General features: G+C 31.9%; 1 protein-coding gene across 1 annotated transcript; it reads right to left on the reverse strand.

Moving 5' to 3' along the window:
• Positions 1-1,455: 1,455 nt before the first annotated feature.
• Positions 1,456-15,229, reverse strand: LOC132561545 (cilia- and flagella-associated protein 100-like). Its single transcript, XM_060226244.1, has 15 exons — positions 15,163-15,229; positions 14,576-14,656; positions 13,880-13,974; positions 13,243-13,423; positions 12,946-13,013; positions 12,578-12,741; positions 12,250-12,406; positions 11,642-11,820; positions 10,478-10,535; positions 10,008-10,159; positions 9,359-9,457; positions 7,098-7,214; positions 3,586-3,682; positions 2,584-2,703; positions 1,456-1,572 (listed from the first exon to the last, which is right to left on the reverse strand). Exons 1-15 carry the CDS (start codon positions 15,227-15,229, stop codon positions 1,456-1,458), a joined length of 1,752 nt encoding a protein of 583 aa, XP_060082227.1.
• Positions 15,230-17,701: the final 2,472 nt, after the last annotated feature.

A 17,701-nucleotide genomic window follows, 5' to 3' on the forward strand; every position in this document is an offset into this window, starting at 1 on the left:
ACCGCGGTGCACCCTTCATGAGTGCAAAGGCTCGCTAAGATATACAACAAACTCTATAATATTTTCATTTCACTCCTGTTGAAGGGTTCATTAAAAACCTAATCAGGTATTAAACTTGATATTATGAACTGAATTAAATCTATCCACGAGCTCAACAAAATTCCATTGCAATAGTGGTAAAAAGTGTCCTCTTGAACATTGGCGGATAACTTAAAAATGATTTTAAAAAGTACAGATTGATAGCTTGATCAATCTCTGCACGGACGTATGGACAGAACGATTAACATAAACCTGTAACTAATCAAGTGAGGGTAGACAACAATCCTGATTTGATAGCGTACTAAGAACAGTAGTAAGAAGTAAAATAAAACGTTAACAATGATATATTGCCGTGGAAAGTTAGCGACCTTATAAAGATGGATGTCGTTATCATAATCCTTTAATTTTAAAGATTGTTTTACTGAAGTGACCTATTGACCTTTAGTATTTCGTCTTTGAAATGATTGGATAATGAGTAGACGGGCTTTCGTTGTAGACAGGGAAGGTAATAGTGTTTACAGATCAAGATGTTAGATAACGTACCTGCAGAAACAAGAAAGTATCTGTAATACAAATTGTTACAACTAGGGTGGTCTTCAAACTAGGATCTTACTATATCAAAAGTAATTATCAAAAACTAGATATCACTTCTAGTTACAAAGCCAGATCCTTCTCAACCAAGAAATCAATATTTCACATAGCAACGACATGGTATCAACGATTTTATGTAAAAGAATTACATTAGTCTGCCATGTCACATTTTACTTCTGATAAAAATCGTTGCGAGTCGTCTTAAAAAAAGTCATTTTAAATCTAAATACATATCCCAACACCCATGATCAAATACATATCTAACACCCATTATAAAAGTATTTCTGTTACCGTGTGTAAACATTAAAAGATCCACTATCCAAATTTCAAGTGAGTAATTTGAAAATGATAGCACACAAAACAAAATCGTCACGAAAAGTTTTATTATTTTTTATTTCCTTTTTTAACTGTTCTTTTAGTATGTATTTTATGTTTGGCAGTACATAAATATTAAAGATGATGCCTTTTATAGACAACCACAAGACATTTGGTATGCAGATAATACAATATCATCATCAACACACAATCACATACAAAAAGTCATCATCACGGAGTTCCTAAGAAATGTTCCATTTTAATCATTTTTATATATAATATAAATAAAAAAATTAATGACTTGCATATATAAAATGACCATTCTAATGTTCCAAATTCAACCCGTTCCATAAACTAGCTGCAAAAAAATGTCATCTGAAACTGTTTTGAGCAATCTTATGTACCAATTTCAGCACAGGTTTCCTCGAAACTTTCAAGATGGCAAGATTGTCCAGTCCCATTTGCGTTGTTAAATTACATTCACATTTTTAAACATAAAAAATACGTAAATCAATATTGGAAGAAATATGCTAGCTCTTCCTCCTCTCTCGATGCCTGGTCATCTCTTTCGTCCTCTTTCTTTTTGTGTCTTGGTGGTTCTGATCTGAACACAAGCTTCCTTCCAGTCTAAAAGAGAAACATGATTTATAAATATTCAGCTAATTACTGATAGTGTACATGAGTATGAATTTTACCTGGTTTTGCTGGGTTTAACGCTTTATTGACAGCTAGAATCATTTTGAATCGGTGTCTCCTTGTAGTAGCTGGTAGCTACAACAGTGAACAACATGCAGAAGGCCCGTTGAATACCACACATGGCAATCGGGGTGAAATATCTTTCTCAAGGTCACAACTACTTAAGCACAGACATGCCTGTTTCTCAGCTTCCTGAGAAACACAAACAAGTACGTGCAACGAACGTCGTACCATGCATCTCGGATTCTTAACATGTGATTGTGTAGGTCACACGTTACAGAGCTATCGTATACAATAATTCGAATATTAGTGGTCTATTTAGGCTACAATAAATCAACAAAGATACCACTGGAGTATTAGGATAACACAGGACATCCCTGTGCTCTTTATATCAAACACATCATGCCGATGACAAAAATGACATTTCCTTGTACATGTGTCCTTTGCCTTAGCTAAGTCAGGTGTACGTAGCCGTACCGTCTTGAGAGACCACCCTTATTAACAGAATGCATTGTTCATCCTTAAAAGCGGTCAACAAACATTTTGTTAATGGATCATTTCTATTTCGAGACCTCTATTAAATACTAACTAAATGCAAATACATGGACATTCCAGAGAATGCACAGAGAATGTTGTTTCTTTCGAGCAGTCTACTGTACATTAGTAGTTTATATGCTATCTCTGTTTAGAGAACACTTTGAAGCAGCATATAATACATATCTATATACCATGCGCACATGTTGTTTGTCGCCTATTTTAAAAGACCACTTCACAGCAGTTTACAATCTATCTCTATCCTCTCCACCTCTGAGAAACCTGTGTTGTGTTAAGAGATATAGATGATAGAAACTACTTTTTAACATTTCCTTGTTTGGTCTCTTTATAATATTCCATTATCAAAAAGAGTGTACGATTGTACTTTATCTGCTACAACAGACCCACCTGTTTCTTTGGTTCTGCCTTGGCTCTCTCCAGTGCTTTCCGGACACGTTCCTCCTGGTGAAGTCTTTGTTGTTCCATTTTCTCCTCTCTCAGCTTCAGTCGCCTCTCCTTCTCCTTAGCCTGTTGTGGATAAAGACACAAACATCTCAAAGCATAACCAATGGTTCAGTGTAGCTAGCTATGACATTTAGAATTGGTGTTTCTAAAAGTGAACAGACATGCTGTGGTACAAACGTCTATGGTAAAGCACAAGTTATAGACTTTCCTTTCGTATATACTATTGGTATGTCGAATGATTATCTTATTCTGACTCAGACACTGACGTTATGATTTTGACCCTAAATTTTTCCGTATCTTTCACAATGTATGGTGGTAATGAATGGATTGTTCCTATAGTAAATATACAAGAGATTCTGACACAGGTGTGGATTTTTAAAGAACGTTTGGACGCAAGGATTCTGATATGAGACATACAGCATTTGAAACAAGCATATTTTAGTTTGACTTTTTCCAAAATTGTCACTAATACATTTGCAAAAACGTATTGGTACTACGCATATTAGATTGTATTCATTAGCCTGTAGAACGAAAAGGAACTTATTCAAGACGATAAGTTTCCTACAAATTGATATGTCATACAGATATATAATTAGGTTCCGATGATAGTCTGATTGAATCCGGTTTTAATACAGTGTGCGGATGAGCAGCAATAGACCATACAGATGAGATATTGATGACGTACAGTATATACAGGATACTAGCTTCCTTGTATCAACAACTGAAAAATAAGCTTTATACATATCTCGCCTGATTAAAATCTGCATGTTAAAAGCAACATTCAGAGAACCTGAAATAAATACAAATGACCATCGCATTGGATACGATAACGTAAGGAAGACTACAATTATCTGCCCACATTTTCAGAAAATATTAAATAATTTATACAAAAAGAACAAGAACCAAATAAGAAGTGTGTAAAACTTGAGGCTATTCTTGTCCTACCTTTTCTGCTGCCTCCACTTTGTCCTGAGGCATTGTTTCAATTTGTTCAAACAATTCCTCGAGTCGATTTTCTATGTTGGTAAGCATCTGTAATGTACTATAGAACACCCACACTTGGGTTCATTAGACAGGGTAAATGTGTTACACACAAACACATACTAGAAAAGCGTAAAACGCGCGTGTATTAAGATAGTTTAAGATCAGAGTAATCCATTATACCACTTTTGTCATATACTTTGTAAAATCAAGGAAGACCTCAAAATATGAAGTTGAATTACGTTATAAAATGCAAATTTTTGAATGTCATTAAAAGCTGAGAAAACTTAATAGTATATAATACAGTATATGCGCATAACTATACAGCATAATGAGAATTTTACATCAAACATGGAAACAAAAATATATAACAACCAACACCATTCCTTACTTACTAATACTAGTTATAACCATATATAAACACCAACACAACAACTATACATTACCTTCACAATATTTCTTCAAACATTACTACTGTTACAATTAGCGAACTATTTATATATCAAATATCATGATTAATACCATGACCGGAAGGTCCCTCCTCCATCCTTTATGTTTTAAAAAAGGAAAAGACGAGAAACAATAAAAATACCAATGAATTTGGGTTTTCTTCTTGTACATTTGAAATAGGCAATTGCATTACTACTATGTGTGCGTATTTATATGATAAATACATATATCTTAAAGTTTGTGAAGGTAGTGTACAGATCCAAATTTGTTCTATATCCAAAAAAACCGTCAATCACAGTTATATTACCAGGAAAACGGACATGGTCCGCCACAGAGGTGTGGCTTTCCCTGGTGTCAATGAAATATTGACAGTCAATTTCCCTGATAATACACCGGATCCAACAAGACATAACACAATAGTTCAGTGAAGATTCTGTCATGACAGTGGGATAGTTGAAGAATAACGTAAACAAAGTTTCGTCCAGTTACGTAAAAAGTAAATATTGAATTAGACATGTAGAAACATTGAGGTTTATATCAAAATTTTGTCACATAACGAACTTATTCGTTATACACTGGATAAGAGATAAACCCCAGAAGAATGACAGCTGTTTATCCTCATTTCTCGTTGGAATTCGGTTTCGTAAGTCACCATTCCCAGTTGGTGTTAACTATCGAATCAACAGTAAACAGCTGTCATCCTGTATCATGTTTCCCAATGAAGCAGTAAAGCAATCAAGCGGCAAAGCATCCCTACAAACCTTAACGTAAATATCATACTTATTACATCATTGTTCATTTTTTATCGTTTTTCTGATCTACAATTGTGTTAAATGGTACTTACTATACCACAAGGTGGTACACTTCATTTTATAGAAAATGTTTATTTTTTTTTATGTATTAGATATATCATTAAACATGCTATTAGTATCATTCATTTATTCAAGATTCAAATGTATTATTTGATTTTATAATTTTATAAATTTTCAACAGTTTCGATATATATTAAAGACAGTTTCTCTCACAATCAGATAATTTCATGGCGCTTAAGTTTCGTGGTTTTTTATGCCCGCGGATCGAAAGATCGATGGTATATAGCTTTTGTGCTGCATGTTTGTCTGCCTGTTTGTTCATCGGTTGTTAACCTTGACCTTGCCCATAAATATTGCACCATAAGAGGCAGGGCATCATATTTTGCATGTGTGCTCCTTGTGACAAGACCTTTCCTGCAATCATGAACACATCTTTTTTTTTTCTCAAATCACTGTTTCGTGGACACTTGATTTCGTGGATAAACGCAGCTCAAAAAAATCTGCTTAAATTGTTTTGACAGTTCGTGGACATATCAGTCCGTTGATTTAGTGTATCAAGGAAATTAACACAAATAAAAGCTCCACGAAAACTAATTATTTTACAGAAATGCAAGCAGATATTGATACATGGCCTTGAACAATTACAAGTGTTTTCAGCTTGGTATTAATGCTGCTGAGGATCAAACTGCGAGCGAATATTCTCTTGGATTTGACAAAGAAGACGAAAGACAAGACATATTGTTTCACCACTCACTTTTGCTCATTGTTTCTAGGGGAGAGGCTACGCCTCATAGCTTTTAATTCATAATCCTATATAATTGTACTATATTTACAGTCAAGTGTGACAACGGAATAGAGAGTGTCTCGTAAGTCTCATAGTAGACTGGAGAAAAGGGTAGGTGAACTGTCTCCAGACCTCCCGAGTTTCTGATGTTGATTATACCGACAATGATATTTGTATGTGAGTGTGTTAATCATTGGGATGTGTCAGTTTAAATGTTTTACTATCACCTTTCGCCTTCGTTCACCTATATAAGACTTCAATCTCCATCTTTACGAGAAATCTATGATCATGATAAAGAACTACAGATAAGGAGAAAAAGAAATAAAATATGATAATGAGGATCTGGTTAGTTATTAAATAGCTTCTGCAGCAAAATGGCACTTTTAAAATTTTGGTTATCGGTGTCTCTTATGGCGGCATACAAATATTCAAAAACAATTTTAGCAAGATGTTATAAATGTGTTAAAGCATATGATTATTTTTCTTTTGACATGATTGCAAAATTAGCAAATAAACATTTGAAATCAATTTAAGCATCAGGATGAATCAAGCGTATTAAAACAAACACTATTTTTTGTTGTGGCATAACTGTTTGAGTTTAAGCATGACGCGATAATTGTGATAAGATCAACTATATTGTTATGACAAAATTGATTAAGTTTAAGCATGACGTAATAAGCACATTATAATAAATTGATATTCTCCAAATAAGCAAATATGTCCGTGAATAAAATGGTGATACAATTCACATTTTTAGAGCTAGTGTAATTCTGTAAGTGTGTGTTAAACACATATTTAACATATATTTAATGCCAATTTCAAGCATTTGCTGACATTATTTTTATTACTATATAATGCTTTGTCTCTGGATAAGCTGAAATGCCAAAAGCAGTATTGCGTATGTAAAATGGTCGTAAATTGCATGTTTGTAAAAAGCATTAAAAGTTATTAATAACATGCATGCACGACTGAGTTAATAAGAAATTGGTAAAGGCATGCTTAGAACAAAAGCAAAGCAGCAAAACAAGTATAAATACGGTAGTTAGATAAGCATGCAGCAAAAGCTGGAGTAACGTAATGATGGGAATACAATACCTGGACAAAACCTGATATCTACATCCGTGTATAAACCCTCAAAACATCGTACATAGCAAATCACACCGTTTTTTCTCCTTTCAAATTCTTGTCTGAATAACCCATGACAATATATTAACATAAAGATCGAAAAACATTGCCCATTGCTTTTATTTAAACGTTTAATTCATTTACTACAATATTTATGTATTATCTTTGATGAATAAAATGGGTATTGAAATTACACACGGTAGTATACTCAGGTCAAACTAGCGAAATTTGCTATACGTTGTTTCAGAGTTTTGTCACGGAATTCTCAACTAACCAAATGCCATGAAAACATTAAATTCACTAACCTAATGTTTGCCTCATTGTCACCAATACAACTCCTGTATACTTCTTCCACCTTCTTGTTCAGAGCCTGTAGCATCTTCTCCTGGTCCTCAGCCTTAAACTCACCATATGAAAACATTCTGTAAAAAAGAGGTGAAGATCCTATTGTAATATGCTGTAATTAATATTATACTACAATGCATAAATTTTGTATAAATGTTTTTTTTTTCGAATTAGTTATTTTAGAAAATTCATTTTCTAATGGTTTAGACATCATTTTCATTGTTTGCTTTGATTGTTTGCCTGATATTATTACAGTTTACCAACTGTGGTATAAGTGTATGATGACTGTAAAATATATTCCCAAGTCAGCAATGTTTGACAAGGTCTAAATTCTGGATTATAGAGAACACATTCACCAACGCAATCGAATACCGATATGATATTAAAAGCTTATTTTCTATTCCAATTCTTGAAACGCTATTCAACAAACTTTGATATTAACTATTCTATCTCAATAAATGGTAGTATTTTACCATTATATTTGATTATGTTAAAGATTCGTGTATAATTTTGGTATTAGACTTGTATCACTAATTATAAGCTAGGACTTAATGAAAGTGTAATGAAGACAGCCGGCACAGATAGGCTGTATGACAGTTCGCATGCATTTTGTGTATGTGCAGATTCACAAAAAGCTATGTAAAGGTAATGGGTATGAGAATATATATGTAAAGTTTTGAAGTAAGTAAGATCCCATTGCCAAAACCTGAAAGAAAAGGATATTTAAGTTCGGGTATTTAGGATTGGTCATGAAGGGTAGAAAACAGATTCGGGTTGGGGAAATTGAGGGTGATTAAATATAAAGGTAACGCAAAAAAAAATTTGTTTCTCTTTCTACTCATGCTGAAAAGGAAACTATTTATTTAATGATATTCTCTCAACTAACTAATTTTTCTATTATTTGGTTACTAATTCTTGAAGCTGAAACTTATAAAATTGCCGATCTGGATTTTCGAAGAATAAGAGGTGTATCAACATTTTTAATCGTCACTTATTACACAAATATTTCAAATGATTTTATTATGAATATGATAAATGATAAATATGATAAATGCTATTTTGATTTAAAAGTTTCAGCTTCAAGTTGTAAATTCAGTAGTAAAAGAGTTGAGTTTCTTGTACAAACCCCCATTGTTCTACTTCGTCTAACATTGAACTAAAAACAAACATATAGTATACAACATCAGCACCAGTGTACAAACATACATCTTCAATTCACATAAGACTGCTTCATAGGTGAAGGAAGGGATGTTTTCTCTTTTCAGTTTTGATGATAATTTTGAAAAAAATGTTTGTAATTTTGAAAAAATGTAGCGCATACACCTACAATTTCTAAATCATTTGGAAATAAATTTACGTCATGTTTCTCAAAACTGAAGTGTGACTGACAAGCAGTATTTATTGAATCTTACAATTTCATTGATTTTAATTTTAATCAATAAGTTTGATGGTATTGAAAAATATTTTGAAATATTTAGTAGGTGATGCAAGAATTACATAAGTGAATAGTACAGTAACTACTGACACAATCTTTTTTTTTTTTTTTTTTCAGTTACATATATGTAATAAAAAATGAAAATTTCAAACTTTGTTAGTAAAATAGCTATATTTATACAAATATGTCATTTCCATGAAATGTAAAGCTATTAACATATATACAGGCACAAACACATTATTAATAACCAGAACCAAGGCTGATTATTTACAAGGTAGACTATCGTGTAATAAGCTATGTCACTCATGTAATGTGTTAGTTAATAGTAAATTATATAATAAACAGCAATACATATATGCACAGCAATATGATAAACTATGAACTACAAAAATCACGGCATTTACATATATAATGAAATTATTAGTTTTTTTTCTGTAAGTTAGAACTATATGGAAGTACTGTTAGCTTGTAATAGGAAAACTTGTGTGCTAAAACAAGGAATACACTGTAAATAACAATATAATTACACATAATTATTCCCATCATGAAAAGTAACTTCCAATCTGCCTTGAAGGTTCAAATGATAAAAGACAAAATTTTGATAACAACTAGTAGAACATATTGTTTACAAATAGGCAGCTCTGACTGACATCACAGGAACAAATGAACATTCAATTTATCAGCTGGTATAAACAGTTAAGTGAATCAAACATGTTTTTTTGTAATAGACCATGCTATGAAATCATTGTGATTAAAAATAAATATCAAATAAATAAAGATACTTACTTGGCTTTGATTTTTAAATCCTCAGCTCGTACTGCTTCTTTATCTATCTGTGAGTTTAATTTGTCTATTTGATCTTTTAATATTTGCGTTTCTTTCTCCCTGAAATAAATAAATATATTTTTATTTTAATGTATTTTTGTTGTACTCTTCTCCTTTCAGAAATATGTAATTAACCGATAATTAGGTTAAAATATGTAAGGTAATTTCAGCTTGGTGAATATTTTTTACACTGGCAAAAGTTTCTAATTTTCTTGAAGACATACATCTGTAATTTAACACGACAACTTTGACAACACACTCTTTATGTACTTTTTGGAAGATCAAATTAAGAAATGCTGCTTTCCCAAATGAGAGCCTGGTTTATAACTAAAAAACCACCTTGCAAACTGATGAGCATCAAACATAACTGACTTCATATTGCAAGAAGAAATTAAATATTTCCAATGACAGTAAAACTTCCTTAAAATAAAACAGCACCAAACCTGTAATTTCAATGTAACAGGATAGGGCATATTTTATCCAAAACAATACTGAAGCAAGTCATAGTTGAGCACAACAAGCAAAATTAAAACTCTCAACAGACTTTTCTATCCAAACAGGCTAAATGTCAACTTATTTCAGAGTTATTTTTTCAGAACTGTATACTTACATTTTAATTTTGGTTTGTTTTATGGTTTGTTTCATTTCTTCTAATGCTTCTTCTGTTTCTTGACTATTTTGAATTAATGATAGATTCTGCTCCTCTAATTCAGCAAATATATCTAATAATTGGTGGGGGTCATTGAAGTACAAATCCAATTCCTGAAACAAAAGAAATAGAAATACAGCATTTGTACATTTTGTAGGAAATATTTTTTTCTTATCATGCAATATTTTCAATTTCACAACTTGATTTAATCATTTAGAAAGAAAATTATCAAGATGTAAATACTTTTGAATGAATTAGCTAAAGTAGGATAAGATATCCTTCAGTAATTGTTATATTGTTATTATGATACATTGTAACATCTAAAAAACTGTTACTGTTCCTTCTACTTAAATATAACTAGAGACAGTTTCAAGATAATCAACTGCTGTTAAATCTGTAACAATAACAATATTGACAAAAAAATATCATACTTCATCACTATCATCATCCGATTCTATCATCGCTGATATCACACTATCCTGGTCTGATCTAGAAAAAACAAAAATGACAACATTAATACACAGTTTCCAACCACAGAGAGTGACATGTCTAGATGTCTTTCAAACCTTAATAATTTTATTGATGATTATAGTATAGTTAGTTATTCAGAAAGTTACTGTCAGTCTACTGAAATATAGAGAGTCTATCAAACTGACATAGGGGCCTTGATTTTAACTCAGTCCTTAACCAATTTGACTCCTAATTTAAATAATACGAAGAATATGGTTCTGAGGACGGCATACCTAGTGTGCCGAAACTAGTCAACTAATAAAGTTACAGAAGATCTTCATTGGCGTTGTCTGGTCCTGCTTACCAATTTTTTTTTTTCCTCTTTTTTTTTTTTTTCCCCCGTTTTTTTTTTTTTTTCCTAATGTATATGTAAATCTTGTTGTTCAGGTTCCGTTAACATAACATACCAGTGTATTAATGTAAAGATGGCAAAACATCCGCATAATATTGTCAGCAAACAATAAATATTAATTTTATACAGAAAAAAAATCTACCCATCACTTTACTAGAAACGTGACCATAGATCTATATCCACAGTCCATAGTTGTCATCACATGATGATCACCTACAGAAATGCCTTTTATAATGTCAGTAATAAGACCATTAGGACCCATAGAAGAGATTTTATCATAAACATCTAACTACACCTATATCCATGTAGTCAGTGGTCAGAGCACCTGCCTATAAAACAGTTAACCACAAACATTTCAATGGATGGTACTGCAGTTTAATAGTCGTAGGAGTAAGTTTTGGATTAGTCCATCCCCAACCCTGAGACCTAGATATCATTTCTACATAATCTAATGAAATACTGAAAAACCAATAATAAGATCAACAAAAAGAAATGATAATCAACATTTAAAAACCAATTTTCTGATCTTCAATCGCACATTTTTTCATGCAAAGACAATTGCTATGTTTTAGGTAATTTTCATGCAGTATATGGTTTTTCTACCTTAATATTGATATCTTACCTATGTGATATAGTAGAGCCAATATTGCTCTTAGTATAGGTTAATTAAATATTTCTAACATAAATGTCCATCATCATGAGAGTTGAATAGCTTAGCAATCGTGTCACCTACTTTTTGATAGCTGATCCTGTTTTTGGTACACCATCTGTTTTTGATGGTACCTTCTTCTTCCCTTTGTCACTTGCTAAGGCTGCGCCACTTTTCTTCATAGCCTGCATATTCTTCTCATATTCTCGTTGTTTTTCCTCTCTTCTCTTCTGTCTCTTGAGATCTCTCTCTTCTCTTATTTCCTGAAAACAGTCATAGGTCTTGGCTAAAAAAATGCTATTTTTTTAAATACAAAATCTTGGTGAAATAATTCAGATACCTAAATCAGATAGCTCTTAGTCACTATCAGTTTTTGGTCTGTGTATATACTCAATTTTTAAAACTGAGTATTTAGATGTAAATAGTGCATACTTTTTAATGTTATATTTATTTACATAACACTTGTCTTGATATCTATATTGGAACCTTAAGCCTGGTATAGTCTGACAAATACTTTTTCATTCATACATGTATTTCAATTTTGTTATATCACTCTTGGATGATACAATAATAAAGAATTTTTGAAACCAAAGTTTATCAAAGCTCCAGCTTAAACATTCACTTGGTACTAAACTAAACCATTAATAAATACAACAACTGACAACTGTAGCCTATCAGTAAGACTATACTACCTGAGGTGTAAGGCTGTCCAGAAACTTCCTGTAAAGTTGATATTCCTTCAACGTATCTTCATTTTTGGAAATTTCAGATTTTATGGTCATCATCTGTGTGTTAATTTTCTTGACCTCTGCTACTTTTTCCAGTTTTGCTTTTGTTTCATTCTCTGCTCTGCACAACAAAATATATAATTTAATTGCTAGATTCAAATTTTCCATAAATCTTATTTGTTAACAATTATTTGATGGCTTGTTTTCTATGACAGATAGTCTTCCTTTATTTTATTTTTTCCACAATATTTACTGAAATTAAAATTGAAAAAGAGACTGTTGACATACTTACTCTCTCACTGCTTCTGCCGAGTTGGCATCATTTTCTTTGAGAAATTCATCAAACATGGCAGCATCTTCTTCTAGGTACTGTTCTGCCAGCTCTAGTTTCTTTTCCTCCTTTTGTGCCATCTCTTCAAGCTTCTTCATCTCATCACGCTTTACACCCAGTGAGTACTACAATAAAGAACCAGTTATACAGCTATGTAGACTTAAGCAATTCAGGAAGGCTTAAATCATATGATTTGCTTTTTTACAGGAATGAGAATCATACGTATGTAAACATCAAAGAATTCAATGTCTAAGTATATTTCTTAAAAATTACAGCAACATTTCATATCAATATCAACATAAACAACAGTAAAATGTTTCAGACCATACCTGTACAAGAAACATTTCCCTTTTCTTAGCAATATACTCTGCCAGGGACTCCTTTTCTACATGGCGATCTAGGAAAAAAAAAAAAAAAAACAAATTAGAAAAAAAATAATCATACTTGTACATTCATGTTTGTTTTACAAATATTAACCATCTCTAAGACAATATGTCCATACTTGGTATTTAGCCTATTTATTACTAATGCTGTTACATGGAATTATAAAATAATGCTTTTCATCACATTCTAACATTTTCTATCATCCATTTCTAAAATCCTTTTAGTCAAATTTGTAATTATACCTCTGGTCACTCTGATTGTGTATTGTGGGTCATCTTTAACGGACACAGTTTTGTCACCATCTTCACCATCTTTTTCCTCATCTGAGTCAGCTGGTCGGATCATGGAAGCTGTGCGGAAGTTCACTTTTGATGAATACGTTGTTTTCTCATGCACATGTAATCCTCTTTGTCGTAGTCTTTCCTGTAGACCAAATATTATGTCTTTTATTTTGGATTAAAAATCAATATTAATTGTTACTGGTTTAAAAATAAAGCTCATAAATTTTTTTTCCATATTTATACAATATCAATTATCATTAAGGCAATTAAACAAGTGAATTTTAAAAAGAGCAGCATACAAAAGTTGTAACCAAATACAGCTTATGGACCAGTGGCATAAAATGCTATGTATATTTCCTTATAAAGCTCCTGCTAATGAGTTTGAGTTAACATGCCTTGTTGTATTTACACACCATTTTTCTCAAAAAATACATAACTAATCTTTAAAAAATAAATGGTAGCAGACAACTAAATAATTTTCAAAATGAACATGCTATGCTAAGTGTTTACTTTTGATATATTTGAAATAAGATACATGTTTAAGATATTTAATTTGAAAATTTAAGAATATCACCCTCATTTTGTATATACACAGTACCTGCTTTTTTCTTTGTCGCTCCTTGTCTCGCAAAACAAAGATGTCACTATCTGGGGCCATCTTGAATGGGTTCCCTTGTGTGCCTGGGTCATCCACTGTAAAATATTTTATTAAAATAATTTTTTTCATTTTCTGAAATCTGAAATATGTCATTTTAAAATTTGTGATAGATCGCGCTAATTATAGTTCCTAAATAAAATGACTAAATCATGTATTTCGTTTAAAAAATAAACTTAGTTTCCCATTTGGTGTGTTTATATAAAGCCTTGTAGAGAAGATATTTCTGATATTCTCACAAAATAAAAACAAATATATTTTTCACAGGCGAAAAAAAGCAAAATATTGTTTAATGTAGTCATCCTTCACATTGGACAGTGAGTATTTCTTAAAAATTCACCAAGCAACAAAACTAGAACTTCATATTCTGTTTCATTTATTTATCAATGAGAAAAATATATTGGCATTGGTGCATGTGTTAGGTATCATTGTCAATTGTGTTATGAAATAAGATAACAAGATTTTATTCTATTCATTATTTTCACTGTAAATGTGGCTCTTTGATCTGTACTTATTTTCACATTGAAATATACAACATAGCTTACAATTATGCTACTTTAAAATCCATAAAGATATTGGGAAATGGAACAATAAATAAATAAAACAATTAATTTATCAAAAAGCATAGCAATCTCATACCTGACATTATGGAACGACTTGATCCAGATTTTGCTGAGTTAGGAAAGGTTACCCGTCCTGATTGTCCAGAAATAGCTTGCCCTAAAACACAAGAATTTACTTAGCAGTCGGTATATTTAGATGTGCTTGCAAGCAAAATCGGATTGAAAAATTGTATCACCTAACAAATCAATGCAAAAATAGTAGCAAAATATTTAACAATTCACCATTCACTTGATAAAATCCTGCATGTACTCTTGATTCTTAGGAATATTGTTTTGATAAATATTATCATGGACAGATTGTACAGGTTGCCATACAGCATTAGCCTTTGGGGTGATGCTGTTTAACTTAGTCCAAAGGGTTCTGACTCTATCCGTGAATTTTTTTCTTGGTCGCAATCAATAGATTATTGATCGCGACAGAAAATAAAATTACTAGATAGCTAGAATCCTTCTGACCAGTTAAATTCCCATCACGAGGAAGGGTATAATTTGTCGTTCCTTCCTAAGAGTATGAGTCCGTGTTATTGTAGTTAACATCATGGAATGACCTTATATTTTTTGTTTTGTTTTCTTTACTCCTTATTTCATCCCCTAATTACTCACGTGATTTTTTGCCTGAAGCATCTGTATCTGGAGATCCAGCATTGGACCTGTTGGGTGAGTCAGCCATGATGTTAATTTCGTTTAAGCCAGATCTGTAAACAAGAACAAATTGAAATGAAATTCGTCTCATATCATGTACATGTATTAAAGTATTTATATTGCAAAAGCTATTACATGTGAAGTGTATCTTGATATTGTATAGATAGACTCACACTGTAAGCCATACATAACGTCTCTGTTGTATTATTCACTTAAATGTTTCTACAATTGTACATGTTCAGTAAGGCACACAAATGTGTGCATTTAATGCATGGTGCCGAAGGCGTGTTTCTTTGACTATTTTGTTCTGTTAATCTGTTTAAATGTTATGGCATTAAGGAGACGATATAAATTAACAACATAACAACAGTTCAGTACATTTTGAATTAGCAAACGACGATCGTCAAAGATTACATTTATGTCTCACCTGACAAGTAAGAAACGGGAAAACGATTCCTTGTTTTCCCTTCAGATTCTGTTTACAATTTCCGTGGCAACATCATCTACGTCTACAAAACGCTTTGAATCGTAACAATTTTAAAACGCTCAGCGGATGTTGATGTCATATACTGGAAGGGTACGTAACTCTTCGTGCATTAAGGTAACACATCCTTATTGACATTAAGGACAGACGTGAGCTGTACTACAGTGTACATGTGTACATTTATGGAAAGGAAATGTAATCATTTTAAGCAAAATATATTTCAATACCGACAGACAGATTAGATAGACCTTAAAATCAACATAAAATTTAGTTAGTTTAGATTTAAAAAACCAAGTTAATTTTTTTATTAACTGTTACTAATGAGTTGATTTTTACAAATTAAGTTTAGTTTATTAAACTGAGTAAAGTTAAGTCAATCTCAGTTCAGTGCAGTTTAATACTTGTACCGGACTTACAAATGTTCTCTTTAATAGACTGTACATACCCAATCAATGAAATATAGTCATATCTGGCCACGTTTACGTAAAGACTGAATTTGTGCAGGTTTATTTCATGTTTGTAAAGGGTTTACATTGCCCGGATGCTTTTTCAGGTAAATTATTCAAAATACCTCTTGTTACAGTTTTATTGAAACATGATATGAAAAATGTGCCAGTTGTATCCCGGTGTGATTAAAATTGAATTTCATGTTTATTAAAGAATGATTTTTCTTTTGTTAAAAATGACATCATATGTGACATATGCAATGATGTGTTAATACTCAGATAGATTATAGAATATGTCATGTGATCATAAAGAGCCGTGTTAAGATATCTGAATTACACGAAAGAAGGGCCAAAACTCCGACAGTACACACATTGACGTCATCGAGGTAAATCCTGCTTATATCTCAGAATGACAATTTAGTCACCTACTGATTTTAAATCGATCAGAAAATGAAAGTCTATCACTATTACTGATTTGCCATAATGATATGATATGTTCACGATAACGTTGTCAGATTTGAAGGTGAAATGTACTAATTTTAGGCACCTGAAAACCAGAAAATTCAATTAATTCCTGTCTAATGTCGATTGAAGATTCAAAATAACAACTAGTTAGATGGCGGACAAAAGTTAGATAACTATAGCCATGCAATGTGTAGATGTAGTGATGATCACTTTGGCTCCAGTAGGTCATAGTGCAGGACATCTAGCCACACACTGAAGAAGATGTCCCCAGTTATACTAATTTAAGTCCCACTTAGATCCCTAGGTCAATAAAAAATAAAATAAAATAAAGTTGTATGTTTTATATGGTGAGAAATTCGGACTATCGACCACGACCAAAACAAAAATGAAATCGCCGATAGATAATCAGAACCCTTCGAACTTGATAAATATATCATAATTCACACATGCAACAATTACAAATACCTGACATATGGGCATAATTATATCCTAATTAATATGTGATGCTTGAGCAAACATTAATTAAATAAATAATCCCTAACTACCGACCATTTCTGTTAGAAACCGGAACTTTTTTTTTCTATTTTTGTTTTGTTTTTTTTTTCTGCTTAGAAAAGGTCCTTTCTCAACATTTCGGCACGAATCGTAATAAATAGTTAATGCCATATTGACTTTGTGGAAACTTGTTAAAATATCTGGCGATTTTTTTTTTTGTAAATTGTCCTCTGACATGCTTGTTTGGTTTTTGTTTGTATTTTTCCTCATTATTGAATTCTGCCTCACATTTATGACATTTGTCCTTTTTGATCTGGTATAATTGTGTATAGCTAATATATGTCATATCTCCGATCACCATTTGTGATTTACCTTCAGCATAATGAATACCCACATCATAGATAAACATTTACTAGAAATCACAATCATGAAATGGAACTGAAATACGCAAATCTAGTATTAAAATCAGCTACACCCAACCCCACTTATCAAGGAAATCAAGATCTATATTTAGATATGATGATGAGAGATGTGCCATCCGTAGAAGTTCTGAAATCTGAATATTTCCGAATCATTTAATCATCAAAATCGTAACAGTATGACTAACACT

This window comes from Ylistrum balloti, unplaced genomic scaffold, assembly GCF_031769215.1.
Source record: "Ylistrum balloti isolate Yb309-2 unplaced genomic scaffold, AGI_CSIRO_Ybal_v1 Utg371224, whole genome shotgun sequence".
Classification (NCBI taxonomy): domain Eukaryota; kingdom Metazoa; phylum Mollusca; class Bivalvia; order Pectinida; family Pectinidae; genus Ylistrum; species Ylistrum balloti.

Excerpts from the sequence above, each read along its gene's own strand:
- LOC132561545 (XM_060226244.1), bottom strand. The coding sequence starts at position 15,229 with ATGGCTGACTCACCCAACAGGTCCAATGCTGGATCTCCAGATACAGAT. Across the intron at positions 13,975-14,575 it reads AAGTCGTTCCATAATGTCAG|TGGATGACCCAGGCACACAA; the intron begins GTATGAGATTGC and ends AATATTTTACAG. Across the intron at positions 3,683-7,097 it reads GACAATGAGGCAAACATTAG|TACATTACAGATGCTTACCA; the intron begins GTTAGTGAATTT and ends GGTGTTCTATAG.